The sequence below is a fragment of the Aythya ferina genome (genome assembly GCF_964211825.1).
Source record: "Aythya ferina genome assembly, chromosome: 8".
NCBI lineage: Eukaryota > Metazoa > Chordata > Aves > Anseriformes > Anatidae > Aythya > Aythya ferina.
In genome coordinates, this window is record NC_140304.1 from 5,669,254 (window position 1) to 5,697,233 (window position 27,980).

A 27,980-nucleotide genomic window follows, 5' to 3' on the forward strand; every position below is an offset into this window, starting at 1 on the left:
CAGTAAGGCCTGCACTGAACCTCCTCTTCTCTAGACTAAACAACCCCAGTTCTCTCAGCCACTCCTCATAAGACTTGTGTTCCAGACACTTTGCCAACTTTGTAGCCCTTCTCTGGACCAGCTCCAGGGCCTTGGTGTCCTTCTTGTACTAAGGGGCCCAAAACTGAACACAGTAGTCGAGGTGCGGCCTTGCCAAAGCAGAGTACAGGGAGCGGTCACCTCCCCGGTCCTGCTGGCTACACTATTCCTGATACAAGACAGGACGCCATCGGCCTTCTGGGCCACCTGGGCACACTGCTGGCTCGTGCTCAGGTGAGCATTGACCAACACCCCCATATCCTCTTATAATAATAATTGCTTTCCAGCCACTCGGCCCCAAGCCTGTGGCGCTGCATGGAGTTGTTGTGGCCAGAGGGTAGGAGCCAGCACTTAGCCGTGTTGAACGTTATCCCCTTGGCCTCTGCCCATCAATCCAAGCTGTACAGGTCCCGCTGCAGGGCCTTCCTACCCTCTGGCAGATAGACACATCTCCCCAGCTTGGCATCATCTGTCAGATGGATGTGTCTTGGCTTGTGATCATGTCTGAATCCAAATCTTCCATCATGTTGGACTGCAGCGTGTATTTTACGTGATGTAGAAATTGAAGACTCGGCCTCAGCACTGCACGTACCACTGGAATTAATACTCTATATTAACACATGCAAGTAGGATTTCTGCCTTTAAACTGGTTCACAAGGTCTAAGTTGAGTATGCCTGAGAAAGACCTACATTTCACTTTTACCTTTGGAACAGCCGGCACGAGCATTAGTTTGCATGAAGACTTAATGGTACCACTGCATAGAAAGCAGAAGAAATAATAATGAAGAAAACAGTGCTAACTAATTCTGAAAAACCTGAAGATCAGCAATAATCTTGACAGTACCTCTAGGTTTCCTGACTCATCTCAAAGACCTGTTGTTGTTCAGGAAGACACTTGCTTTTTTCACCTTCTTTGTATTGTTTTAGGAAGCAAATATGTACCAAAAAGAGCTTGAAACAAAAGGAACAAAAACAAACGCTGGGTCACAGAATCACAGAATCACTGAATCGTAGGGGTTGGAAGGGACCTCAAAAGATCATCGGGTCCAACCATGCTGCCAAAGCAGGTTCCTTAGAGCAGGCTGCCCAGGTAGGCGTCCAGACAGGCCTTGAATATCTCCAGAGAAGGAGACTCCACAACCTCCCTGGGCAGCCTGTTCCAGCGCTCCGTCACCCTCACCGTGAAGAAATTCTTTCGCATGTTGGTGCGCAACTTCCTGTGCTCCATCTTGCTCCACCTTGTTCTGTCCCCACAAACCACTGAAAAGAAGTTGGCCAAATCCCTCTGTCTCCCACACCTCAGGTATTTATACACATTGATGAGATCCCCTCTCAGTCTTCTTTTCTCCAGGCTGAACAGAGCCACGTCTCTCAGCCTTTCTTCATAGGGAAGATGCTCCAGGCCCCCTATCATCTTTGTGGCCCTCCGCTGGACTCTTTCCAGGAGATCTCTGTCTTTTTTTTTTGTACTGGGGAGCCCAGAACTGGACACAGTACTCCAGGTGAGGCTTGACCAGGGCAGAGTAGAGGGGGAGGATCACCTCCATTACCTGCTGGCCACGCTCCTTTTCATGCACACCAGGATCCCATTGGCCCTCTTGGCCACCAGAGCACACTGCTGGCTCATGGTCAACGTGTCGTCCACCAGGACGGCCTTCTCCTCAGAGCTCCTCTCCAGCAGGTCGCCCCCCAGCCTGTATTGATACATGCGGTTGTTCCTTCCCAGGTGCAGGACTCTACACTCGCTCTTATTAAACCTCATTTGGTTTCTTCCTGCCCATCTCTCCAACCTGTCCAGGTCTTGCTGAATGACAGCACAGCCTTCTGGCGCATCAGCCACTCCTCCCAGCTTTGTGTCATTGGCGTACTTGCTGAGGGCAGACACTATTCCCTCATCAAGGTCATCGATGAAGATGTTGAGCAACACCGGGCCCAACACCGACCCCTGGGGAAAACCGCTACTCACGGGTCTCCAGCCAGACTCTGCGCCACCGATCACCACCCCCTGAGCTCGGCCAGTCAGCCAGTTCTCAACCCACCTTACTGTCCACTCCTCTATCCCACACTTTCTTAGCTTTGCTAGCAGGATGTCATGGGAGACAGTATGGAAAGCCTTGCTAAAGTCAAGGTAGATCACATCCACTGCTCTCCCCCCATCTACCCAGCTGGTGATGCCATTATAGAAGGCAACAAGGTTGGTCGAGCACGACTTCCCCTTGGTGAATCCGTGCTGACTACTGCAAATAACATTCTTCTCTTTGAATTGCTTGGAGATAGCGTCCAGAACAAGTTGTTCCAACACCTTTTCAGGGACTGGGTGCAGCCCTGATCTTTCAAAAGCAGTGAACAGATTGGCGACCAAATTTTGAATTCACTTAAGAAGACAGTGACAGTAATTATTTTCTTTGACGTTCTAGAATGAAACAGACAGCAAAGACTGACTCTTCAATTGCTACATCACATAAAATAAATGCTGCACTCAAACATCATGGAACATTTGGATTGAGGAATGATTACAAGCAGGGATATATCCCTCTCTGTATTCTGCATGCCTTTATTGCCTAATCCTTACAGAAACCACCGGTGGATATGTGTCATTTCAATCATTTTCCACAAAAGTTATGGTGGTTAGAGCTTGCAATCTTTATGGCTAGACGTTTACATTTGGGATTAGGTAATGTTCATCACATAGCTAGTATAGAATCACACACTTTGTGAGTGATAGACTGCACGTTAACATGAGCATGAAAAAAACACCTAAAGAGCAAACCAACATCAAAAATAAGATAAAAAATAAAAATAAAAATAGAAATAAAAATAAAAATAAACATAAAAATAAATAAAAAAATAAAAATAAAAACAAAAACAAAAATAAAAATAACAATAAATAAATAAAGAGGTGGAACAGCCTGTGGAACAGCCAGCATGACCGTTAACTTGCAGGAAGCCACTGGGGATATCAGAGGGAGAACCGATCTTTTCTTTGATAAAGACATAAACGGAGTGTGAAGCAGGTCACACACTGGCTTGACTGATGTCAAAGGCTGGAATAACTGATTGGCGCAGCCGAGCTTCATCTGCTGACCTGGGCTCCACATTGGCTTTGCCCCAGAGAAAGGACATACTGCCGGCAAGCAGAGGCTGCCTGCCCCAATGTGTTTGCTCCAGCTTACAGCTATGCATGCACCTATCAGCCTTGGCATTGGAACATTTTAACTTGCTCAGGTGCTGGCTTCTTTTGTCTTATTTTTTATTTTCTTCTGTGTTTCTGAGATCTGGGAAATGCAGTGGTCTCTTGGTAACCTTAAGAGCTGCCAATGGTATGGCTCCCAGTTCTGACGTGATAATGCTACTATGACCCAGTTCATTAGGAGGAAAGACATCACTCTTCAGATTGATTGCCATTTATTGTTCACTGGGAACGGAGAGTCACAGGATCTTGAACACTAGGGAATTGCAAATGGGGGAAACAGCATATGTACAGACGGACAGGAGAGAAACAAATTCTGATTGAAGTTATAACTTGGCATCAACGTGAATTGCAACAAATGGATCTTCGTCAGTGTTACTGATCTGGAAGTTAGCCGTTCCATCCCCAGAAACATACACCTGCTTTCCAGTACACGCGTTGCCCTCCTTTTGTCCAGAAATAACATCACAGTAGGTACCAGCAGGCAGACCAGTTTGCAAATTGACGTTCATGTACCTGTGTGAAAATCAGTGAACGTTGCTTCTCTGTTGTTTTCAAAACAGATATTTGCAACTGGGTAAAGGAATTCTGAAGCTGATGCTATTGCATGACTTGGAAAGGCAATGCGATGCAAGGGAGTTACTAAGCCTGACCCTGCTTCTCTCCCTGCACTCCTTTTCCAGAAATGGGGAGGCCACTGTGTGAATCTAGCTCAGGCTGTAGGAGTTGTTCTCATTGGAAGAAAAGAACAGGACAAAATCAAAGCATAAAAGAGCTTCACAACAGGACGCGTGCTGCTAAAGGTAATCCTAGTTGTGATGAGCGTTCAATCCATTAGGGTTGAACGGGCTTGGACTGGCTTGGATTGGACGGGCAAGTTTGGATGAGGGAAGTGAGAGAGTGCCTGCCCCGCTCAGAACTACCAAAACTTCAGCTCCTACTGCTTCCATCCTTGGGCACTGCTCTGTCCACAGCCTCAGCCTCTTCTCATGTGAACTCATCTGTGGGTGTACTGGAGATGACATGGTATGTGAGGCAGACCACAGGAATGGGATGCTCAAGATGCTAACGAGCAATCTGTACATCTTCAGACGCTCCACTCAGACACCTCAGCCTTGCTTTCAATGTTCTCCATTCACCTGTCAGCGCTCTAGCTGAAGGACATCCCCCCTCCCAACACCTGAGCCATTATTGTTTTTTTCCCTCTTCCATTATTTTTTTTTCCCAAATTGCCCCACAGCTGAAGATAAAATACCTTTTCACAATGTTTATGCCTTATCATAAACCAAGCCATCTGTGTGCTGTGCACCCAAATTTGGGACTGTATTCTTTCCAGTCATATAAACAAAGATAATGTATCAGAAATTAGCCCAGGCGTGACACGTGGACCCTTGAGGGGAGCTCTGGAACATGAAATGAAAGGCATTATAAGACAAGAGGAACTCTAATAGGTCTCAGAGAATGAATGAATTCAGAGTGATTCAGCGGCATCTAGTACTCAGGATTAATCCCAGCTCACATCTGGATACCAGATCAGCCACTCTCAGTCAAAGGCAGATGCATCACACAACACGTTGTGAGACTTGAACAGCTGAATCACACTGGTAATTGGAAATTGGCCTTATGTTTTTTCGTGTTATTTCACAGTGCCTACTACCAATTATTACAGTTTTTCATCACACAATCATGCAGAGTAACTGTTGCTCTACCTGACTTAAAGTGATGAGAGTTTCAAGTACATTCCTGTAGAGCACCTGGGTAAGCTTTCACCTTCCTTTAAGTGACCACCGATATATCCGAGTCAAGGAGGGAAATGCAAAATTAGATGTAAAGAGATAGTGCAGGTGAATTTTTGATGTCTGGCATAAAAATGAATTGGAAAGTCAAATGGATCCATTGCCTAAGCCTGTTCGGGATTTTCCTTCTATTTCCTCTTTCAAAGACCTTCCCGCTTTTCCTTGTGACATGATTTGAGGATCTCATTTGGAACTAATATATAATGTCAAGTTCCTAGTACAACACTCCCTGAATAAGCTGGAGTCAGGCCAATGATAAAACAGCACTCTGTGAGAATTCAAAAACAAGAAAATCCCTGACACTTAGTGAATAACTGTGAGAAATGCAAGAAGTCAACCAACAGACATACCCACTCCAAGAGAAAATGTCATTACATTTTGTACCTGAACTGCCTCGATTATGTCCTTTCTAAACTAGCCATGACATTCCATATGTGTCAGATACATTCTTGTCTTTCCCAGAATTTGTGTTCAAGGATGAAATGCAAAAGCAGGTCATGTTTGCCCACCTGTTCATTTTCCTATTATAGAACTTACGAGAGGTCTTTTTCAACTACAAAAAAGAAACACTAAAATAGTAAATTGACTTTATTCTAACTAACAGCAATGACACATTGATTGGTAGGAAATTTGGTTCATTGGTTTCTATCTTCAGTACTGTCACAGTAGAATACAAACTGTTCCAAATGGGAGCAAGAGAGAATAAGGATTCTAACATCATAAGTAAAAGGAGTCAATTCATTCTTACAAACATGCACCAGCTCCATATATGACCTTGTTTACTCCAAAACAGAAAGCAACCAGTGAAGTGATTACAAATTGTGATTATGAGGATAGTGAGAACAAACCTATTGACAGTCATTATTACCAAGACCAACCCAATGCATGGTCAAATTTTAAAACACCGTTCCCTCGAGACTTGTATTAAGCTAAAGGTACGTTATTCAGCTACTCAAGCCTCACAACGTGTTGTGTGATGCATCAGCTATTGACTGAGAGAGGCTGGTCTCGTACCCAGATGTGAGTTGGGATTAATCCTGAGTGCTAGATGCCTCTGAATCCCTCTGAATTCATTCATTCTCTGAGACCTATTAGAGTTCCTCTTGTCTTATAATGCCTTTCATTTCATGTTCCAGAGCTCCCCTCAAGGGTCCACGTGTCACGCCTGGGCTAATTTCTGATACATTATCTTTGTTTATATGACTGGAAAGAATACAGTCCCAAATTTGGGTGCACAGCACACAGATGGCTTGGTTTATGATAAGGCATAAACATTGTGAAAAGGTATTTTATCTTCAGCTGTGGGTCAATTTGGGAGAAAAACAAAATGGAAGAGAGATATCCTCTCACTACCCAAACAATAACTGATAGTGTTTATCTCTGAGAAATCTGTCAGCTGCAAAAGGAACTTTGTCATCTTGCAGGAGTATAAATTGGCAGTGGAGAGACCACAGCCTTATGCTGAAGGCACCATGCAAGTCCTCCTTCTCCTCGCAGCCGTAGGGCTTTGCGGAGCGCAGTACAACTCCAACACTCAGGCTGGGAGGACATCTATTGTACATCTCTTTGAATGGCGCTGGGCCGATATTGCTCTCGAGTGTGAACGCTACTTAGCTCCTAATGGATTTGGAGGAGTTCAGGTACGTTGTTTCCTGCCCGTAGGTAGTGAAACTGCTTTGTAACATTTGATTAATAAACCGCAAAAGGCCAGAATCAGAGACAGCCAGCTCCAAGTAACTTTGGTGTGGAACGTGGGGATGGAAGTAGTAAATGCTGTTAGGCGCAACCAGAGATCCTGCCGGCCTGGGTCGGGTGTCTCTCCATCAGACCAGCTGCAAAGGTGCACGCTTTCCCCTGATGGGCTTCCCTTGGAAGGCTAAGTTTTCCTCTTCCCTTTTTACTGAGGCAAGTGTCTCAGCGTGGAGTTTTGGCTTTCCGAAGGATGTCTCTATTGCAGACAAAAGTAGTTCCTGTGGCTTCAGCCCTCCCATGTGCGTGCCCTTGGACAGCAGGCCCAGGCTGGACATGGGCAGCCCATGGGAACAAAAGAGAACTTCCTTGCTACCAGTCTACAAGACGGACATCTCGCAGACCCCAGCTTGTGCTGCAGGGAGGGAGAGAGAGCGAGAGAGACCGGGTCCGGCGCAAAGCCTGTCTCTCATGGGAATCCAGGACTAATCTTGGTGCATGTTTTGCACTTTGAACTTGAAACAGGAACTACTGGTTTCTTACTGAGGTCCATCATCTCATCTGCAGGTTTCTCCTCCAAATGAAAATATTGTCATTACTAACCCATTCAGACCCTGGTGGGAAAGATACCAGCCCATCAGCTACAAGCTCTGCACTCGATCAGGAAATGAAAATGAATTCAGAGACATGGTGACCAGATGCAACAACGTTGGAGTAAGTGCCTTTAAAACACGTAACTGATACAGCGAGCAGTGTGGTTTCAACTGAGGGACGTCACTGCTCCTGTCCTCAAAGGAGGCATAAATGGAGAATATGAAAGGGGAAAAAGGGTCGAATTAACAGTGATGTGGTATAGCTCTGACTGTTACTTCCCAGCCCTACAAAGCATACTGAAGTGCAATCACTACGTTTCAGGTTTATATTTATGTGGATGCTGTCGTCAACCACATGTGTGGGTCTGCAGGTGGCTCAGGCACCCATTCAACCTGTGGAAGCTATTTTGACGCTGGGAACGAAAATTTTCCAGCAGTGCCGTACTCTGGCTGGGATTTCAATGATGGCAAATGTCACACCTCAAATGGAGAAATCCAGAATTATGGAGACATATATCAGGTAAATTTCTATGGGAAAACTGTGAATTCTTTTTTAACCTGTTCTATAAAGACTACTGTAAGGCCACACAAAGGGAGTAGTTGACCACAGATTCAGCGCTTCACCACCTGACCAGTGAATACAGTGAGCATCATAGATTTGTCTTCAGGGAAGGTACTTGTGGTGCACAGTATAGTAGGCACTGAGAAATCACAAACCTGCCCCACATGTTTCATGTGGGCATGCGCAGGACTGTGCACCTGAACTGATGGAGCCCAAAGCACTCAGCTGCACCAGTGAGCTCTTCCTTACAGCTGCAAAACTCAGCTGAGCCTGATAAGGTGCCTCCTGGAAAACTGGCAGCAGTGCAAGATGCTACCTGGCTGCGCGCGGTAGTGTTTTTGCACATGGAATGTGTGGCAGGTCTTTCTCAAGTTCACAGCTCAGCCTTCATCAGCTTTGCAATGATACGCTGTGCAAATTCCCATCCGGAATGCTGATGACATCAAGGTGGGGAGGTGATATTTTACTGACCACTGCTTTATAAGCTGCTGCATGGAGTGAGACCACAGTGCTCTTCATTACTTTCCATTTCTCCTTTCTCTTTTTTCATTTCCTTTGTCATTTGTCCTTTATCTTTTCCTTTTTCTTTCCCTTTCCTTTGTCTTTTTGCTTTTGCTGTTACTTTTCCTTTCTCCTTTGTCCTTTTTGTTTTTCTTTTTCCTTTTCTTATTTTTCTTTTCCATTTTCTTCTCCTTTTTTTTTTTTTTTTTTTTTTTTTGAATATGCTTTTGCTTTCCCTTTTCCATTCTCCATTCATTTCTCCTTTACATTGCTCAGTTTTCCTTTCACAGGTCCGTGACTGTCGCTTGGTTGGTCTTCTTGATCTTGCCCTGGAGAAGGATTATGTACGCTCAAAAGTTGCAGAGTACATGAATTACCTCATTGATATTGGTGTAGCAGGCTTCCGGATTGATGCTGCCAAGCATATGTGGCCTGGGGACATCAAAGCATTTCTGGACAAGCTGAATACTCTGAATACTCGATGGTTTCCTTCAGGAACAAAACCGTTCATTTACCAAGAGGTAATCTCCATGAATTTCCTTTCTGCTTCTCTTTGTGCATGTGTCTTTTCTACCTTCCTCCTTCTGAGGAGTGGCAGTGATGCCATGGGCCTGTTCCTACACACCAGGAAAGGCTGAGCTCCGCAGTCCAGTGGGTGAGTGATACCTGCCCTTCAGAAATGCAAGGCACCTTGAAATCTATGTGGGGATTTCTAATGGTCAACTAACTAGGAGGTGGTAGGCGGCAGCTTAGGGCAACTCTACAGCCCCTTCTTTCCACATGGTTACAACATGTATTGTACCAACTTTTGGTTGATTTGCCCAGCAGAAACGAACGTGCTGGGCAATGCATTTCTCTCAAGCTAAAAGATGAGGTAAAGTTGCTGAGTGAATGCAGCAATTTTGTCTATGTGGGACCAGAAAAGATGATTACCTTCTGCTTCCTGTACTAGGTAATAGACTTGGGTGGTGAGCCAATCACAGGCAGTCAGTACTTTGGAAATGGCCGAGTGACTGAATTCAAATACGGCGCAAAACTGGGGACAGTGATCCGCAAGTGGAATGGAGAAAAGATGGCCTACTTAAAGTAAGGGCACCCATCGTGCAGCTTGCCTAGGATACGCTGGATGCACAGCTTGGCGGGGTAGATTCAAGTCCTTGTGTTTTTGGCCAGGAACTGGGGAGAAGGCTGGGGCTTTGTGCCTTCTGACAGAGCCTTGGTCTTTGTGGATAACCATGACAACCAGCGGGGGCACGGGGCTGGTGGAGCTTCCATTCTCACCTTCTGGGATGCCAGGTAAGGAATGCGGGGTTGTCTGGCTGATGCTTCTTCCTCTTGCTGATTTGTTTGTCTCTTTGTTCCCTGGCACGCTTTCTCTAGCCACATCTCATTATGCTTTTGGCCCATCAGGCTTTATAAAATGGCCGTTGGTTTCATGTTGGCTCATCCGTATGGATTCACACGTGTGATGTCAAGTTATCGTTGGACAAGAAATTTTGTAAATGGCCGGGTAAGTTTGTAACAGTCAAGATTCATGTTTGCTAAACTTCTCAAGTGATTTCTCTGTCTAATCTTGGATCAGGTGGGTATAAACCTGATCTTTAGTGAGGTTGGGGTTGGTCTGTTCTCCTACATGCCTGGTGACAGGACGATGGGGAATGGGCTTAAGTTGCGCCAGGGGAGTTTTAGGTTAGATGTTAGGAAGAACTTCTTTACTGAAAGGGTTGTTAGGCATTGGAACAGGCTGCCCAGGGAAGTGGTGGAGTCACCAACCCTGGAAGTCTTCAAAAGACATTTAGATGTAGAGCTTAGGGATATGGTTTAGTGGGGACTGCTAGCGTTAGGTCAGAAGTTGGACTTGATGATCTTGAGGTCACTTCCAACCTAGAAATTCTGTGATTATGTGTGATTCTGTGAAAATTAGGAGCGCCATCCATCCCGCATTTTGATCTGCTTTTTCCAGTAAGAACTTTCAAATGTCTCTTTTCAATAAAAAGGACGTCAACGACTGGATTGGACCACCTAGCAACTCGGATGGATCAACAAAGTCGGTTACAATCAATGCGGACACCACCTGTGGCAACGACTGGGTTTGTGAGCATCGCTGGCGGCAAATAAGGTAGGAGACTCTGGAGCAAAATGCAGTAAAAGCAGTGACTTTTGCATGATGAGCCTCTTGGCTGTGGAGCTCTTGCAACTCCAGTGACAGCCATTCCTGGCATTTTCAGGAACATGGTTATCTTCCGTAACGTGGCAGACGGCCAGCCTTTCTCAAACTGGTGGGACAATGGCAGCAATCAAGTAGCTTTTGGCCGTGGCAAAAAAGGCTTCATCGTCTTTAATAATGACGACTGGTAAGTTGGTGGGAGAGACCGTATCCCCGAGGAGAAGCAGCTCTCCCCAGATGGAACGCTGAAAGGTCTCAGGTGTTGGGAGGGGGGATGTCCTTCAGCTAGAGCGCTGACAGGTGAATGGAGAACATCGAAAGCAAGGCTGAGGTGTCTGAGTGGCGCGTCTGAAGATGTACAGATTGCTCGTTAGCATCTTGAGCATCCCATTCCTGTGGTCTGCCTCACATACCGTGTCATCTCCAGTACACCCACAGATGAGTTCACATGAGAAGAGGCTGAGGCTGTGGACAGAGCAGTGCCCAAGGATGGAAGCAGTAGGAGCTGAAGTTTTGGTAGTTCTGAGCGGGGCAGGCACTCTCTCACTTCCCTCATCCAAACTTGCCCGTCCAATCCAAGCCAGTCCAAGCCCGTTCAACCCTAATGGATTGAACGCTCATCACAACTAGGATTACCTTTAGCAGCACGCGTCCTGTTGTGAAGCTCTTTTATGCTTTGATTTTGTCCTGTTCTTTTCTTCCAATGAGAACAACTCCTGCTGCCTGAGTGAGATTCAGATAGTGGCACCCCACTTCTGGAGGGCTGATAAAGGAGTGCAGGGAGAGAAGCCGGGTCAGGCTTAGTAACTCCCTTGCATCGCATTGCCTTTCCAAGTCATGCAATAGCATCAGCTTCAGAATTCCTTTACCCAGTTGCAAATATCTGTTTTGAAAACAACAGAGAAGCAACGTTCACTGATTTTCACACAGGTACATGAACGTCAATTTGCAAACTGGTCTGCCTGCTGGTACCTACTGTGATGTTATTTCTGGACAAAAAGAGGGCAACGCGTGTACTGGAAAGCAGGTGTATGTTTCTGGGGATGGAACGGCTAACTTCCAGATCAGTAACACTGACGAAGATCCATTTGTTGCAATTCACGTTAATGCCAAGTTATAACTTCAATCAGAATTTGTTTCTCTCCTGTCCGTCTGTACGTATGCTGTTTCCCCCATTTGCGATTCCCTAGTGTTCAAGATCCTGTGACTCTCCGTTCCCAGTGAACAATAAATGGCAATCAATCTGAAGAGTGATGTCTTTCCTCTTAATGAACTGGGTCGTAATAGCATTATCACGTCAAAACCGTATGCTATGCCAGTAGTAGGAATTAGGGCGCTATCCCAAGCAATCCCAAATTTATTCTGATCAAAACGAGTGTTACAAGTGAACACTCTTAATTAAAGGTTACCGATTTGCTAGGAAGCGTTCTCTGGAAATGGTGACCATCAATAATTTGTTCATAACATATCTCATGAGTAAGACAACTGTTTTCTTCCAAGCAAATAACGCTAAGTCATTCGCTGTCTGTGCAGATGTGGCTTGACCAAAATCTTTCACTGCCATCTGGGTTGTCTTGTGCTATCCCACACTGCAAGCAACAGGCTCCGGGCAGTCAAGCAGCAACTGGAATGGGGAGCCAGCCTCTTTCAAAGGGGCAGGAGTGCTGCCTGGCCTGATCCCAGGGGCAAAAGACAGGTTTGCAATGGATATCCTGACAGAGAGTGGAGCACAGCGTATGCTCGTCTCCATGCTGCACTAGGTTGTTGTAAAGTTTTTTGTTTGTTTGTTTTGGTTGGTTGATTTTGGTTTTGGTTGGTTGCTTCCTTGATTGTTGTTTAGTTTTGGTTCTGGCCCATGTTGACATTCAGGTCTAACACTCAGAAACTGGATGGTTCTCTGCTAACTATTAGACAGACATTACCTAACCCCAAATGTAAAAGTCTAGCCATAAAGATTGCAAGCTCTAACCACCGTACCTTCTGTGGAAAACGATCGAAATGACCTACATGTACATCCACCTGAGGTGTCCATAAATAACAGGCAACAAAGGCATGCAGAATGCAGAGATCGTGGAATCACAGGATCATTAAGGTTGGAAAAGGCCTCCCAGATCATCTGGTCATCCCAGATCATCCCCCTACCACTAGGGTCACCCACTAAACCATGTCCCTATGCACCAAGTCCAATCCTTCCTTGAACACCCCCAGGGACGGTGACTCTACCACTTCCCTGGAAACCCATTCCAGTGCCTAACTGCTCTTTCTGAGAAGAAATGTCTCCTAATTTCCAACTTGAACCACCCCTGGTGCAACTTGAGGCCATCCCCTCTTGTCACTAGTAATGCGCAAGAGGAGGCCGGCCGCCAGCTCCCCACACCTTCCTCTAGGGTCGCTGTAGGGAGCAGTAAGGCCTGCACTGAACCTCCTCTTCTCTAGACTAAACAACCCCAGTTCTCTCAGCCACTCCTCATAAGACTTGTGTTCCAGACACTTTGCCAACTTTGTAGCCCTTCTCTGGACCAGCTCCAGGGCCTTGGTGTCCTTCTTGTACTAAGGGGCCCAAAACTGAACACAGTAGTCGAGGTGCGGCCTTGCCAAAGCAGAGTACAGGGAGCGGTCACCTCCCCGGTCCTGCTGGCTACACTATTCCTGATACAAGACAGGACGCCATCGGCCTTCTGGGCCACCTGGGCACACTGCTGGCTCGTGCTCAGGTGAGCATTGACCAACACCCCCATATCCTCTTATAATAATAATTGCTTTCCAGCCACTCGGCCCCAAGCCTGTGGCGCTGCATGGAGTTGTTGTGGCCAGAGGGCAGGAGCCAGCACTTAGCCGTGTTGAACGTTATCCCCTTGGCCTCTGCCCATCAATCCAAGCTGTACAGGTCCCGCTGCAGGGCCTTCCTACCCTCTGGCAGATAGACACATCTCCCCAGCTTGGCATCATCTGTCAGATGGATGTGTCTTGGCTTGTGATCATGTCTGAATCCAAATCTTCCATCATGTTGGACTGCAGCGTGTATTTTACGTGATGTAGAAATTGAAGACTCGGCCTCAGCACTGCACGTACCACTGGAATTAATACTCTATATTAACACATGCAAGTAGGATTTCTGCCTTTAAACTGGTTCACAAGGTCTAAGTTGAGTATGCCTGAGAAAGACCTACATTTCACTTTTACCTTTGGAACAGCCGGCACGAGCATTAGTTTGCATGAAGACTTAATGGTACCACTGCATAGAAAGCAGAAGAAATAATAATGAAGAAAACAGTGCTAACTAATTCTGAAAAACCTGAAGATCAGCAATAATCTTGACAGTACCTCTAGGTTTCCTGACTCATCTCAAAGACCTGTTGTTGTTCAGGAAGACACTTGCTTTTTTCACCTTCTTTGTATTGTTTTAGGAAGCAAATATGTACCAAAAAGAGCTTGAAACAAAAGGAACAAAAACAAACGCTGGGTCACAGAATCACAGAATCACTGAATCGTAGGGGTTGGAAGGGACCTCAAAAGATCATCGGGTCCAACCATGCTGCCAAAGCAGGTTCCTTAGAGCAGGCTGCCCAGGTAGGCGTCCAGACAGGCCTTGAATATCTCCAGAGAAGGAGACTCCACAACCTCCCTGGGCAGCCTGTTCCAGCGCTCCGTCACCCTCACCGTGAAGAAATTCTTTCGCATGTTGGTGCGCAACTTCCTGTGCACCATCTTGCTCCACCTTGTTCTGTCCCCACAAACCACTGAAAAGAAGTTGGCCAAATCCCTCTGTCTCCCACACCTCAGGTATTTATACACATTGATGAGATCCCCTCTCAGTCTTCTTTTCTCCAGGCTGAACAGAGCCACATCTCTCAGCCTTTCTTCATAGGGAAGATGCTCCAGGCCCCCTATCATCTTTGTGGCCCTCCGCTGGACTCTTTCCAGGAGATCTCTGTCTTTTTTTTTTGTACTGGGGAGCCCAGAACTGGACACAGTACTCCAGGTGAGGCTTGACCAGGGCAGAGTAGAGGGGGAGGATCACCTCCATTACCTGCTGGCCACGCTCCTTTTCATGCACACCAGGATCCCATTGGCCCTCTTGGCCACCAGAGCACACTGCTGGCTCATGGTCAACGTGTCGTCCACCAGGACGGCCTTCTCCTCAGAGCTCCTCTCCAGCAGGTCGCCCCCCAGCCTGTATTGATACATGCGGTTGTTCCTTCCCAGGTGCAGGACTCTACACTCGCTCTTATTAAACCTCATTTGGTTTCTTCCTGCCCATCTCTCCAACCTGTCCAGGTCTTGCTGAATGACAGCACAGCCTTCTGGCGCATCAGCCACTCCTCCCAGCTTTGTGTCATTGGCGTACTTGCTGAGGGCAGACACTATTCCCTCATCAAGGTCATCGATGAAGATGTTGAGCAACACCGGGCCCAACACCGACCCCTGGGGAAAACCGCTACTCACGGGTCTCCAGCCAGACTCTGCGCCACCGATCACCACCCCCTGAGCTCGGCCAGTCAGCCAGTTCTCAACCCACCTTACTGTCCACTCCTCTATCCCACACTTTCTTAGCTTTGCTAGCAGGATGTCATGGGAGACAGTATGGAAAGCCTTGCTAAAGTCAAGGTAGATCACATCCACTGCTCTCCCCCCATCTACCCAGCTGGTGATGCCATTATAGAAGGCAACAAGGTTGGTCGAGCACGACTTCCCCTTGGTGAATCCGTGCTGACTACTGCAAATAACATTCTTCTCTTTGAATTGCTTGGAGATAGCGTCCAGAACAAGTTGTTCCAACACCTTTTCAGGGACTGGGTGCAGCCCTGATCTTTCAAAAGCAGTGAACAGATTGGCGACCAAATTTTGAATTCACTTAAGAAGACAGTGACAGTAATTATTTTCTTTGACGTTCTAGAATGAAACAGACAGCAAAGACTGACTCTTCAATTGCTACATCACATAAAATAAATGCTGCACTCAAACATCATGGAACATTTGGATTGAGGAATGATTACAAGCAGGGATATATCCCTCTCTGTATTCTGCATGCCTTTATTGCCTAATCCTTACAGAAACCACCGGTGGATATGTGTCATTTCAATCATTTTCCACAAAAGTTATGGTGGTTAGAGCTTGCAATCTTTATGGCTAGACGTTTACATTTGGGATTAGGTAATGTTCATCACATAGCTAGTATAGAATCACACACTTTGTGAGTGATAGACTGCACGTTAACATGAGCATGAAAAAAAAAACACTAAACAACCTAACAACAAAGAAAAAAAATAATATAAATACATAAATAAATAAAGAGGTGGACCAGCCTGTGGAACCGCCAGCATGACCGTTAGTTTGCAGGAAGCCACGGGAGATAACAGTGGGAGAACTGATCTTTTCTTTGCTAAAGGACAGAAACGGAGTGTGAACCAGGCCACACACTGGCTTGACTGATGTCAAAGGCTGGAATAACTGATTGGCACAGCCCATCTGCTGACCTGGGCTCCACATTGGCTTTGCCCCAGAGAAAGGACATACTGCCGGCAAGCAGAGGCACTGCTTGCAGCTGCCTGCCCCAATGTGCCTGCTCCAGCTTACGGCTATGCGTGCACCTATCAGCCTTGGAAAAAGAACATTTTAACTTTCCCAGGTGCTGGCTTCTTTTGTCTTATTTTTTATTTTCTTCTGTGTTTCTGTGATCTGGGAAATGCAGTGCTCTCTTGGTAGCCTTAAGAGCTGCCAATGGTATGGCCCCCAGTTATGACGTGATAATGCTACTACGACCCAGTTCATTAGGAGGAAAGACATCACTCTTCAGATTGATTGCCATTTATTGTTCACTGGGAACGGAGAGTCACAGGATCTTGAACACCAGGGAATCGCAAATGGGGGAAACAGCATACGTACAGACCACCGGGAGAGAAACAAATTCTGATTGAAGTTATAACTTGGCATTAACGTGAATTGCAACAAATGGATCTTCGTCAGTGTTACTGATCTGGAAGTTAGCCATTCCATCCCCAGAAACATACACCTGCTTTCCAGTACACGCGTTGCCCTCCTTTTGTCCAGAAATAACATCACAGTAGGTACCAGCAGGCAGACCAGTTTGCAAATTGACGTTCATGTACCTGTGTGAAAATCAGTGAACGTTGCTTCTCTGTTGTTTTCAAAACAGATATTTGCAACTGGGTAAAGGAATTCTGAAGCTGATGCTATTGCATGACTTGGAAAGGCAATGCGATGCAAGGGAGTTACTAAGCCTGACCCTGCTTCTCTCCCTGCACTCCTTTTCCAGAAATGGGGAGGCCACTGTGTGAATCTAGCTCAGGCTGTAGGAGTTGTTCTCATTGGAAGAAAAGAACAGGACAAAATCAAAGCATAAAAGAGCTTCACAACAGGACGCGTGCTGCTAAAGGTAATCCTAGTTGTGATGAGCGTTCAATCCATTAGGGTTGAACGGGCTTGGACTGGCTTGGATTGGACGGGCAAGTTTGGATGAGGGAAGTGAGAGAGTGCCTGCCCCGCTCAGAACTACCAAAACTTCAGCTCCTACTGCTTCCATCCTTGGGCACTGCTCTGTCCACAGCCTCAGCCTCTTCTCATGTGAACTCATCTGTGGGTGTACTGGAGATGACACGGTATGTGAGGCAGACCACAGGAATGGGATGCTCAAGATGCTAACGAGCAATCTGTACATCTTCAGACGCTCCACTCAGACACCTCAGCCTTGCTTTCGATGTTCTCCATTCACCTGTCAGCGCTCTAGCTGAAGGACATCCCCCCTCCCAACACCTGAGCCCTTTCAGCGTTCCGTCTGGGGAGCTCTGCTTCTCCTCGGGGATACGGTCTCTCCCACCAACTTACCAGTCGTCATTATTAAAGACGATGAAGCCTTTATTGCCACGGCCAAAAGCTACTTGATTGCTGTCATTGTCCCACCAGTTTGAGAAAGGCTCGCCGTCTACCACGTTACGGAAGATAACCATGTTCCTGAAAATGCCAGGAATGGCTGTCACTGGAGTTGCAAGAGCTCCACAGCCAAGAGGCTCATCATGCAAAAGTCACTGCTTTTACTGCGTTTTGCTCCAGAGTCTCCTACCTTATTTGCCGCCAGCGATGCTCACAAACCCAGTCGTTGCCACAGGTGGTGTCCGCATTGATTGTAACAGACTTTGTTGATCCATCCGAGTTGCTAGGTGGTCCAATCCAGTCGTTGGCGTCCTTTTATTGAAAAGAGACATTTGAAAGTTCTTACTGGAAAAAGCAGCGCAAAAAGCAGGATGGATGGCACACCTAATTTTCACCCACCCGATCCAGGATTGGACAGAGAAATCACTTGAGAAGTTTAGCAAACGTGAATCTTGAGCGTTACAAACTTACCTGCCCATTTACAAAATTTCTTGTCCAACGATAACTTGACATCACACGTGTGAATCCATACGGATGAGCCAACATGAAACCAACGGCCATTTTATAAAGCCTGTTGGGCCAAAAGCATAATGAGACGTGGCAAGAAAAAGCATGCTGGGGAACAAAGAGACAAACAAATCAGCAAGAGGAAGAGGCATCAGCCAGACAACCCCGCATTCCTTACCTGGCATCCCAGAAGGTGAGAATGGAAGCTCCACCAGCCCCGTGCCCCCGCTGGTTGTCATGGTTATCCACAAAGACCAAGGCTCTGTCAGAAGGCACAAAGCCCCAGCCTTCTCCCCAGTTCCTGGCCAAAAACACAAGGACTTGAATCTACCCCGCCAAGCTGTGCATCCAGCGTATCCTAGGCAAGCTGCACGATGGGTGCCCTTACTTTAAGTAGGCCATCTTTTCTCCATCCCACTTGCGGATCACTGTCCCCAGTTTTGCGCCGTATTTGAATTCGGTCACTCGGCCATTTTCAAAGTACTGACTGCCTGTGATCGGCTCGCCACCCAAGTCAATTACCTAGTACAGGAAGCAGAAGGTAATCATTTTTCTGGACTCACAGAGACAAAAAATGCTGCATTCACTCAGCAACTTTACCTCATCTTTTAGTTTGAGAGAAATGCATTGCCCAGCACGTTCGTTTCTGCTGGGCAGATCAGCCAAAAGTTGGTACAATACATGTTGTAACCATGTGGAAAGAAGGGGCTGTAGAGTTGCCCTAAGCTGCCGCCTACCACCTCCTAGTTAGTTGACCATTAGAAATCCCCACATAGATTTCAAGGTGCCTTGCATTTCTGAAGGGCAGGTATCACTCGCCCACTGGATTGCGGAGCTCAGCCTTTCCTGGTGTGTAGAAACAGGCCCATGGCATCACTGCCACTCCTCAGGAGGAGGAAGGTAGAAAAGACACATGCACAAAGAGAGGCAGAAAGGAAATTCATGGAGATTACCTCTTGGTAAATGAACGGTTTTGTTCCTGAAGGAAACCATCGAGTATTCAGAGTATTCAGCTTGTCCAGAAATGCTTTGATGTCCCCAGGCCACATATGCTTGGCAGCATCAATCCGGAAGCCTGCTACACCAATATCAATGAGGTAATTCATGTACTCTGCAATTTTTGTGCGTACATAGTCCTTCTCCTGGGCCAGATCAAGAAGGCCACTCAAGCGACAGTCGCGGACCTGTGAAAGGAAAGAAGAGCAAGTTAACGGAGAAGGAGAAAGGAAAAAGGTAAAGGAACATGAAAAGTACAAAGGCAAGAGGTTAAATATGGGGGACAAAGGAAAGGAAAAAGGAAAAGGGAAAAGGGAAAGGAAAAGGGAAACGGAAAGGGAAAGAGAAAGGGAAAGGGAAAGGGAAAGGGAAAGGGAAAGGGAAAGGGAAAGGGAAAGGGAAAGGGAAAGGAAAAGAACAAAAGAAATGGGAGAGAAGAGAGAGGAGAGAGAAAGGAAGAGAGAGGAGAGAGGAGAGATGCGAGAGAGGAGAGAGGAGAGATGCGAGAGTGGAGAGAGGAGACAGGAGAGAGGAGACAGGAGAGAGGAGATAGGACAAAGGGGAAGGTAATGAAGAGCACTGTGGTCTCACTCCATGCAGCAGCTTATAAAGCAGTGGTCAGTAAAATATCACCTCCCCACCTTGATGTCATCAGCATTCCAGATGGGAATCTGCACAGCGTATCATTGCAAAGCTGATGAAGGCTGAGCTGTGAACTTGAGAAAGACCTGCCACACATTCCATGTACAAAAACACTACCGCGCGCAGCCAGGTAGCATCTTGCGCTGCTGCCAGTTTTCCAGGAGGCACCTTATCAGGCTCAGCTGAGTTTTGCAGCTGTAAGGAAGAGCTCACTGGTGCAGCTGAGTGCTTTGGACTCCATCAGTTCAGGCGCACAGTCCTGCGCATGCCCACATGAAACATGTGGGACAGGTTTGTGATTTCTCAGTGCCTACTATACTGTGCACCACAAGTACCTTCCCTGAAGACAAATCTATGATGCTCACTGTATTCACTGGTCAGGTGGTGAAGCGCTGAATCTGTGGTCACCTACTCCCTTTGTGTGGCCTTACAGTAGTCTTTATAGAACAGGTTAAAAAAGAATTCACAGTTTTCCCATAGAAACTTACCTGATACATGTCTCCATAATTCTGGATTTCTCCATTTGAGGTGTAACATCTGCCATCATTGAAATCCCAGCCAGAGTACGGCACTGCTGGAAAATTTTCATTCCCAGCGTCGAAATAGCTTCCACAGGTTGAATGGGTGCCTGAGCCACCTGCAGCCCCACACATGTGGTTGACGACAGCATCCACATAAATATAAACCTGAAACGTAGTGATTGCACTTCAGTATGCTTTGTAGCGCTGGGAAGCAACAGTCAGAGCTTTATCACATCACTGTTAATTCGACCCTTTTTCCCCTTTCATATTCTCCATTTATGCCTCCTTTGAGGACAGGAGCAGTGACGTCCCTCAGTTGAAACCACACTGCTCGCTGTATCAGTTACGTGTTTTAAAGGCACTTACTCCAACGTTGTTGCATCTGGTCACCATGTCTCTGAATTCATTTTCATTTCCCGATCGCGTGCAGAGCTTGTAGCTGATGGGCTGGTATCTTTCCCACCAGGGTCTGAATGGGTTTCTAACGATGATATTTTCATTTGGAGGAGAAACCTGCAGATGAGGTGATGGACCTCAGTAAGAAACCAGTAGTTCCTGTTTCAAGTTCAAAGTGCAAAACATGCACCAAGATTAGTCCTGGATTCCCATGAGAGACAGGCTTTGCGCCGGACCCGGTCTCTCTCGCTCTCTCTCCCTCCCTGCAGCACAAGCTGGGGTCTGCGAGATGTCCGTCTTGTAGACTGGTAGCAAGGAAGTTCTCTTTTGTTCCCATGGGCTGCCCATGTCCAGCCTGGGCCTGCTGTCCAAGGGCACGCACATGGGAGGGCTGAAGCCACAGGAACTACTTTTGTCTGCAATAGAGGCATCCTTCGGAAAGCCAAAACTCCACGCTGAGACACTTGCCTCAGTAAAAAGGGAAGAGGAAAACTTAGCCTTCCAAGGGAAGCCCATCAGGGGAAAGCGTGCACCTTTGCAGCTGGTCTGATGGAGAGACACCCGACCCAGGCCGGCGGGATCTCTGGTTGCGCCTAACAGCATTTACTACTTCCATCCCCACGTTCCACACCAAAGTTACTTGGAGCTGGCTGTCTCTGATTCTGGCCTTTTGCGGTTTATTAATCAAATGTTACAAAGCAGTTTCACTACCTACGGGCAGGAAACAACGTACCTGAACTCCTCCAAATCCATTAGGAGCTAAGTAGCGTTCACACTCGAGAGCAATATCGGCCCAGCGCCATTCAAAGAGATGTACAATAGATGTCCTCCCAGCCTGAGTGTTGGAGTTGTACTGCGCTCCGCAAAGCCCTACGGCTGCGAGGAGAAGGAGGACTTGCATGGTGCCTTCAGCATAAGGCTGTGGTCTCTCCACGGCCAATTTATACTCCTGCAAGATGACAAAGTTCCTTTTGCAGCTGACAGATTTCTCAGAGATAAACACTATCAGTTATTGTTTGGGTAGCGATCTGGGTATCACTCTTCCGTTTTGTTTTTTCCTGAATTGACCCACAGCTGAAGATAAAATACCTTTTCACAATGTTTATGCCTTACTATATACCAGTATGTGCTGTGCACCCAAATTTGGGACTGTGGCTTCAGCCCTCCCATGTGCGTGCTCTTGGACAGCAGGCCCAGGCTGGACATGGGCAGCCCATGGGAACAAAAGAGAACTTCCTTGCTACCAGTCTACAAGACGGACATCTCGCAGACCCCAGCTTGTGCTGCAGGGAGGGAGAGAGAGCGAGAGAGACCGGGTCTAGCACAAAGCCTGTCTCTCATGGGAATCCAGGACTAATCTTGGTGCATGTTTTGCACTTTGAACTTGAAACAGGAACTACTGGTTTCTTACTGAGGTCCATCACCTCATCTGCAGGTTTCTCCTCCAAATGAAAATATCATCGTTACAAACCCATTCAGACCCTGGTGGGAAAGATACCAGCCCATCAGCTACAAGCTCTGCACGCGATCGGGAAATGAAAATGAATTCAGAGACATGGTGACCAGATGCAACAACGTTGGAGTAAGTGCCTTTAAAACACGTAACTGATACAGCGAGCAGTGTGGTTTCAACTGAGGGACGTCACTGCTCCTGTCCTCAAAGGAGGCATAAATGGAGAATATGAAAGGGGAAAAAGGGTCGAATTAACAGTGATGTGATAAAGCTCTGACTGTTGCTTCCCAGCGCTACAAAGCATACTGAAGTGCAATCACTACGTTTCAGGTTTATATTTATGTGGATGCTGTCGTCAACCACATGTGTGGGGCTGCAGGTGGCTCAGGCACCCATTCAACCTGTGGAAGCTATTTCGACGCTGGGAATGAAAATTTTCCAGCAGTGCCGTACTCTGGCTGGGATTTCAATGATGGCAGATGTTACACCTCAAATGGAGAAATCCAGAATTATGGAGACATGTATCAGGTAAATTTCTATGGGAAAACTGTGAATTCTTTTTTAACCTGTTCTATAAAGACTACTGTAAGGCCACACAAAGGGAGTAGGTGACCACAGATTCAGCGCTTCACCACCTGACCAGTGAATACAGTGAGCATCATAGATTTGTCTTCAGGGAAGGTACTTGTGGTGCACAGTATAGTAGGCACTGAGAAATCACAAACCTGTCCCACATGTTTCATGTGGGCATGCGCAGGACTGTGCGCCTGAACTGATGGAGTCCAAAGCACTCAGCTGCACCAGTGAGCTCTTCCTTACAGCTGCAAAACTCAGCTGAGCCTGATAAGGTGCCTCCTGGAAAACTGGCAGCAGCGCAAGATGCTACCTGGCTGCGCGCGGTAGTGTTTTTGTACATGGAATGTGTGGCAGGTCTTTCTCAAGTTCACAGCTCAGCCTTCATCAGCTTTGCAATGATACGCTGTGCAGATTCCCATCTGGAATGCTGATGACATCAAGGTGGGGAGGTGATATTTTACTGACCACTGCTTTATAAGCTGCTGCATGGAGTGAGACCACAGTGCTCTTCATTACCTTCCCCTTTGTCCTATCTCCTCTCTCCTGTCTCCTCTCTCCTGTCTCCTCTCTCCACTCTCGCATCTCTCCTCTCTCCTCTCTCGCATCTCTCCTCTCTCCTCTCTCTTCCTTTCTCTCTCCTCTCTCTTCTCTCCCATTTCTTTTGTTCTTTTCCTTTCCCTTTCCCTTTCCCTTTCCCTTTCCCTTTCCCTTTCCCTTTCCCTTTCCCTTTCCCTTTCCCTTTCTCTTTCCCTTTCCGTTTCCCTTTTCCTTTCCCTTTTCCCTTTTCCTTTTTCCTTTCCTTTGTCCCCCATATTTAACCTCTTGCCTTTGTACTTTTCATGTTCCTTTACCTTTTTCCTTTCTCCTTCTCCGTTAACTTGCTCTTCTTTCCTTTCACAGGTCCGCGACTGTCGCTTGAGTGGCCTTCTTGATCTGGCCCAGGAGAAGGACTATGTACGCACAAAAATTGCAGAGTACATGAATTACCTCATTGATATTGGTGTAGCAGGCTTCCGGATTGATGCTGCCAAGCATATGTGGCCTGGGGACATCAAAGCATTTCTGGACAAGCTGAATACTCTGAATACTCAATGGTTTCCTTCAGGAACAAAACCGTTCATTTACCAAGAGGTAATCTCCATGAATTTCCTTTCTGCCTCTCTTTGTGCATGTGTCTTTTCTACCTTCCTCCTCCTGAGGAGTGGCAGTGATGCCATGGGCCTGTTTCTACACACCAGGAAAGGCTGAGCTCCGCAATCCAGTGGGCGAGTGATACCTGCCCTTCAGAAATGCAAGGCACCTTGAAATCTATGTGGGGATTTCTAATGGTCAACTAACTAGGAGGTGGTAGGCGGCAGCTTAGGGCAACTCTACAGCCCCTTCTTTCCACATGGTTACAACATGTATTGTACCAACTTTTGGCTGATCTGCCCAGCAGAAACGAACGTGCTGGGCAATGCATTTCTCTCAAACTAAAAGATGAGGTAAAGTTGCTGAGTGAATGCAGCATTTTTTGTCTCTGTGAGTCCAGAAAAATGATTACCTTCTGCTTCCTGTACTAGGTAATTGACTTGGGTGGCGAGCCGATCACAGGCAGTCAGTACTTTGAAAATGGCCGAGTGACCGAATTCAAATACGGCGCAAAACTGGGGACAGTGATCCGCAAGTGGGATGGAGAAAAGATGGCCTACTTAAAGTAAGGGCACCCATCGTGCAGCTTGCCTAGGATACGCTGGATGCACAGCTTGGCGGGGTAGATTCAAGTCCTTGTGTTTTTGGCCAGGAACTGGGGAGAAGGCTGGGGCTTTGTGCCTTCTGACAGAGCCTTGGTCTTTGTGGATAACCATGACAACCAGCGGGGGCACGGGGCTGGTGGAGCTTCCATTCTCACCTTCTGGGATGCCAGGTAAGGAATGCGGGGTTGTCTGGCTGATGCCTCTTCCTCTTGCTGATTTGTTTGTCTCTTTGTTCCCCAGCATGCTTTTTCTTGCCACGTCTCATTATGCTTTTGGCCCAACAGGCTTTATAAAATGGCCGTTGGTTTCATGTTGGCTCATCCGTATGGATTCACACGTGTGATGTCAAGTTATCGTTGGACAAGAAATTTTGTAAATGGGCAGGTAAGTTTGTAACGCTCAAGATTCACGTTTGCTAAACTTCTCAAGTGATTTCTCTGTCCAATCCTGGATCGGGTGGGTGAAAATTAGGTGTGCCATCCATCCTGCTTTTTGCGCTGCTTTTTCCAGTAAGAACTTTCAAATGTCTCTTTTCAATAAAAGGACGCCAACGACTGGATTGGACCACCTAGCAACTCGGATGGATCAACAAAGTCTGTTACAATCAATGCGGACACCACCTGTGGCAACGACTGGGTTTGTGAGCATCGCTGGCGGCAAATAAGGTAGGAGACTCTGGAGCAAAACGCAGTAAAAGCAGTGACTTTTGCATGATGAGCCTCTTGGCTGTGGAGCTCTTGCAACTCCAGTGACAGCCATTCCTGGCATTTTCAGGAACATGGTTATCTTCCGTAACGTGGTAGACGGCGAGCCTTTCTCAAACTGGTGGGACAATGACAGCAATCAAGTAGCTTTTGGCCGTGGCAATAAAGGCTTCATCGTCTTTAATAATGACGACTGGTAAGTTGGTGGGAGAGACCGTATCCCCGAGGAGAAGCAGAGCTCCCCAGACGGAACGCTGAAAGGGCTCAGGTGTTGGGAGGGGGGATGTCCTTCAGCTAGAGCGCTGACAGGTGAATGGAGAACATCGAAAGCAAGGCTGAGGTGTCTGAGTGGAGCGTCTGAAGATGTACAGATTGCTCGTTAGCATCTTGAGCATCCCATTCCTGTGGTCTGCCTCACATACCGTGTCATCTCCAGTACACCCACAGATGAGTTCACATGAGAAGAGGCTGAGGCTGTGGACAGAGCAGTGCCCAAGGATGGAAGCAGTAGGAGCTGAAGTTTTGGTAGTTCTGAGCGGGGCAGGCACTCTCTCACTTCCCTCATCCAAACTTGCCCGTCCAATCCAAGCCAGTCCAAGCCCGTTCAACCCTAATGGATTGAACGCTCATCACAACTAGGATCACCTTTAGCAGCACGCGTCCTGTTGTGAAGCTCTTTTATGCTTTGATTTTGTCCTGTTCTTTTCTTCCAATGAGAACAACTCCTACAGCCTGAGCTAGATTCACACAGTGGCCTCCCCATTTCTGGAAAAGGAGTGCAGGGAGAGAAGCAGGGTCAGGCTTAGTAACTCCCTTGCATCGCATTGCCTTTCCAAGTCATGCAATAGCATCAGCTTCAGAATTCCTTTACCCAGTTGCAAATATCTGTTTTGAAAACAACAGAGAAGCAACGTTCACTGATTTTCACACAGGTACATGAACGTCAATTTGCAAACTGGTCTGCCTGCTGGTACCTACTGTGATGTTATTTCTGGACAAAAGGAGGGCAACGCGTGTACTGGAAAGCAGGTGTATGTTTCTGGGGATGGAATGGCTAACTTCCAGATCAGTAACACTGACGAAGATCCATTTGTTGCAATTCACGTTAATGCCAAGTTATAACTTCAATCAGAATTTGTTTCTCTCCCGGTGGTCTGTACGTATGCTGTTTCCCCCATTTGCGATTCCCTGGTGTTCAAGATCCTGTGACTCTCCGTTCCCAGTGAACAATAAATGGCAATCAATCTGAAGAGTGATGTCTTTCCTCCTAATGAACTGGGTCGTAGTAGCATTATCACGTCATAACTGGGGGCCATACCATTGGCAGCTCTTAAGGCTACCAAGAGAGCACTGCATTTCCCAGATCACAGAAACACAGAAGAAAATAAAAAATAAGACAAAAGAAGCCAGCACCTGGGAAAGTTAAAATGTTCTGTTTCCAAGGCTGATAGGTGCACGCATAGCCGTAAGCTGGAGCAGGCACATTGGGGCAGGCAGCTGCAAGCAGTGCCTCTGCTTGCCGGCAGTATGTCCTTTCTCTGGGGCAAAGCCAATGTGGAGCCCAGGTCAGCAGATGGGCTGTGCCAATCAGTTATTCCAGCCTTTGACATCAGTCAAGCCAGTGTGTGGCCTGGTTCACACTCCGTTTCTGTCCTTTAGCAAAGAAAAGATCAGTTCTCCCACTGTTATCTCCCGTGGCTTCCTGCAAACTAACGGTCATGCTGGCGGTTCCACAGGCTGGTCCACCTCTTTATTTATTTATTTTTATTTTTATTTTTATTTTTATTTATTTTTATTTTTATTTTTATTTTTATTTTTATTTATTTTTATTTTTATTTTTATTTTTATTTTTATTTTTATTTTTATTATTTTTTATATTATGATTGATGTTGGTTTGTTTTTATTTTTTTTTTCATGCTCATGTTAACGTGCAGTCTATCACTCACAAAGTGTGTGATTCTATTCTTGCTATTAGATGAACATTACGTAACCCCAAATGTAAGCGTCTAGCCATAAAGTTTTCAAGCTCTAAGCACCATACCTTTTGTGGAAAATGATTGAAATGACACATATCCGCCTGAGGTTTCTATAAGTACTAGATATTTAGAATACAGAGTGGGATATATCTCTGCTTGTAATCATTCCTCAATCCAAATATTCCATGATGTTTGAGTGCAGCATTTATTTTATGTGATGTAGCAATTGAAGACTCAGTCTTAGCTCTCTGTTTCATTTTAGAACTATATACATCATTGAAGAAAATAAATCTCGTCACTGTCTTCTTAAGTGAATTCAAAATTTGGTGACCAAACTGTTTACTGTTTTTGAAGGATCAGACCTGCATCCAGGGTTTGTTTTTGTTCCTTTTGTTTCAAGCTTTTTTTGGTACATATTTGCCTCATAGAACAACACAAAGAAGGTGAAAAAATAAGTGTCTTCCAGAACAACAAGAGGTCTTTGATATGAGTCAGGAAACCCAGAGGTACTGTCAATTTAATTGCTGATCTTCAGAACTAGTTAGCACTGTTTTCTTCATTATTATTTCTTCTGCTTTATATGCAGTGGTATCATTAAGACCTTATTTTTGTATGCCAGTTATGATTAAAATTTGAATTCATTTTATGTGAATTTATGAAGTTAAAATTAAGGTATTTTCTCAAGCACAGCAGGACATCTAATAAATTTGCTGAAGTGTAATATTTCAGATTTTTGTGGGCATTATGCAATAGTTCATTTTCTGTCACTAACAAAACTGCTCGCTTTCTTTGTTCAACAGTCAGTTTAACTGAGTAATGTCAAAACCTTTTATAGACTGATATTCTAAAGTTTTGTTGTAATATTGTCTGTCTCAAACCTTGGAGAACAACAGCTCAAACCATACACATTCTTAGATGAATTATTTTTAATGTAGCAGGTCATGAGAAACTTGAGCACTAGCAGAGATAAATATTCTTACATTTTATATACTATGAGATTATCATA

At 46.2% G+C, this 27,980-nt stretch overlaps 2 protein-coding genes across 4 annotated transcripts; one reads left to right on the forward strand and one right to left on the reverse strand.

Annotated features, from left to right (window-relative positions):
• Window positions 1-6,514: 6,514 nt before the first annotated feature.
• LOC311441010 (pancreatic alpha-amylase) lies at window positions 6,515-26,248 on the forward strand. 3 transcript variants are annotated; one of them, XM_084528631.1, is made up of 10 exons: window positions 6,515-6,704; window positions 7,321-7,467; window positions 7,669-7,866; window positions 8,700-8,930; window positions 9,362-9,495; window positions 9,583-9,705; window positions 9,820-9,919; window positions 10,407-10,528; window positions 10,638-10,763; window positions 11,507-11,824. In XM_084528631.1, exons 1-10 carry the CDS (start codon window positions 6,537-6,539, stop codon window positions 11,694-11,696), a joined length of 1,539 nt encoding a protein of 512 aa, XP_084384757.1. In that variant the 5' UTR covers window positions 6,515-6,536; the 3' UTR covers window positions 11,697-11,824. The 3 variants fall into 3 exon arrangements, with proteins under 3 accessions (XP_084384757.1, XP_084384758.1, XP_084384759.1); XM_084528632.1 differs by lacking the exons at window positions 9,362-9,495; window positions 9,583-9,705; window positions 9,820-9,919; ... (1 more) ...; window positions 10,638-10,763; window positions 11,507-11,824 and adding exons at window positions 24,121-24,254; window positions 24,342-24,464; window positions 24,579-24,678; ... (1 more) ...; window positions 25,069-25,194; window positions 25,931-26,248 and having other exon boundaries at window positions 6,520-6,704; XM_084528633.1 differs by lacking the exons at window positions 7,321-7,467; window positions 7,669-7,866; window positions 8,700-8,930; ... (4 more) ...; window positions 10,638-10,763; window positions 11,507-11,824 and adding exons at window positions 21,965-22,111; window positions 22,313-22,510; window positions 23,459-23,689; ... (4 more) ...; window positions 25,069-25,194; window positions 25,931-26,248 and having other exon boundaries at window positions 6,520-6,704.
• On the reverse strand, window positions 16,369-21,453 carry LOC311441011 (pancreatic alpha-amylase-like). The gene is made up of 10 exons (XM_084528634.1): window positions 21,263-21,453; window positions 20,500-20,646; window positions 20,101-20,298; window positions 18,928-19,158; window positions 18,363-18,496; window positions 18,153-18,275; window positions 17,939-18,038; window positions 17,658-17,779; window positions 17,423-17,548; window positions 16,369-16,686 (listed from the first exon to the last, which is right to left on the reverse strand). Exons 1-10 carry the CDS (start codon window positions 21,428-21,430, stop codon window positions 16,497-16,499), a joined length of 1,539 nt encoding a protein of 512 aa, XP_084384760.1. The 5' UTR covers window positions 21,431-21,453; the 3' UTR covers window positions 16,369-16,496.
• Window positions 26,249-27,980: the final 1,732 nt, after the last annotated feature.

What these genes read in the sequence shown, in the direction of transcription:
- LOC311441010 (XM_084528631.1), top strand. Translation starts at nt 6,537, where the DNA reads ATGCAAGTCCTCCTTCTCCTCGCAGCCGTAGGGCTTTGCGGAGCGCAG. An exon ending in GAAATTTTGTAAATGGCCGG is followed by an intron (nt 9,920 to 10,406) that starts GTAAGTTTGTAA and finishes TTCAATAAAAAG; the next exon opens with GACGTCAACGACTGGATTGG. An exon ending in CATCGCTGGCGGCAAATAAG is followed by an intron (nt 10,529 to 10,637) that starts GTAGGAGACTCT and finishes TGGCATTTTCAG; the next exon opens with GAACATGGTTATCTTCCGTA.
- LOC311441011 (XM_084528634.1), bottom strand. Translation starts at nt 21,430, where the DNA reads ATGCAAGTCCTCCTTCTCCTCGCAGCCGTAGGGCTTTGCGGAGCGCAG. An exon ending in CCAGATGCAACAACGTTGGA is followed by an intron (nt 20,299 to 20,499) that starts GTAAGTGCCTTT and finishes ACTACGTTTCAG; the next exon opens with GTTTATATTTATGTGGATGC. An exon ending in GTCTTTAATAATGACGACTG is followed by an intron (nt 16,687 to 17,422) that starts GTAAGTTGGTGG and finishes ATTTTCACACAG; the next exon opens with GTACATGAACGTCAATTTGC.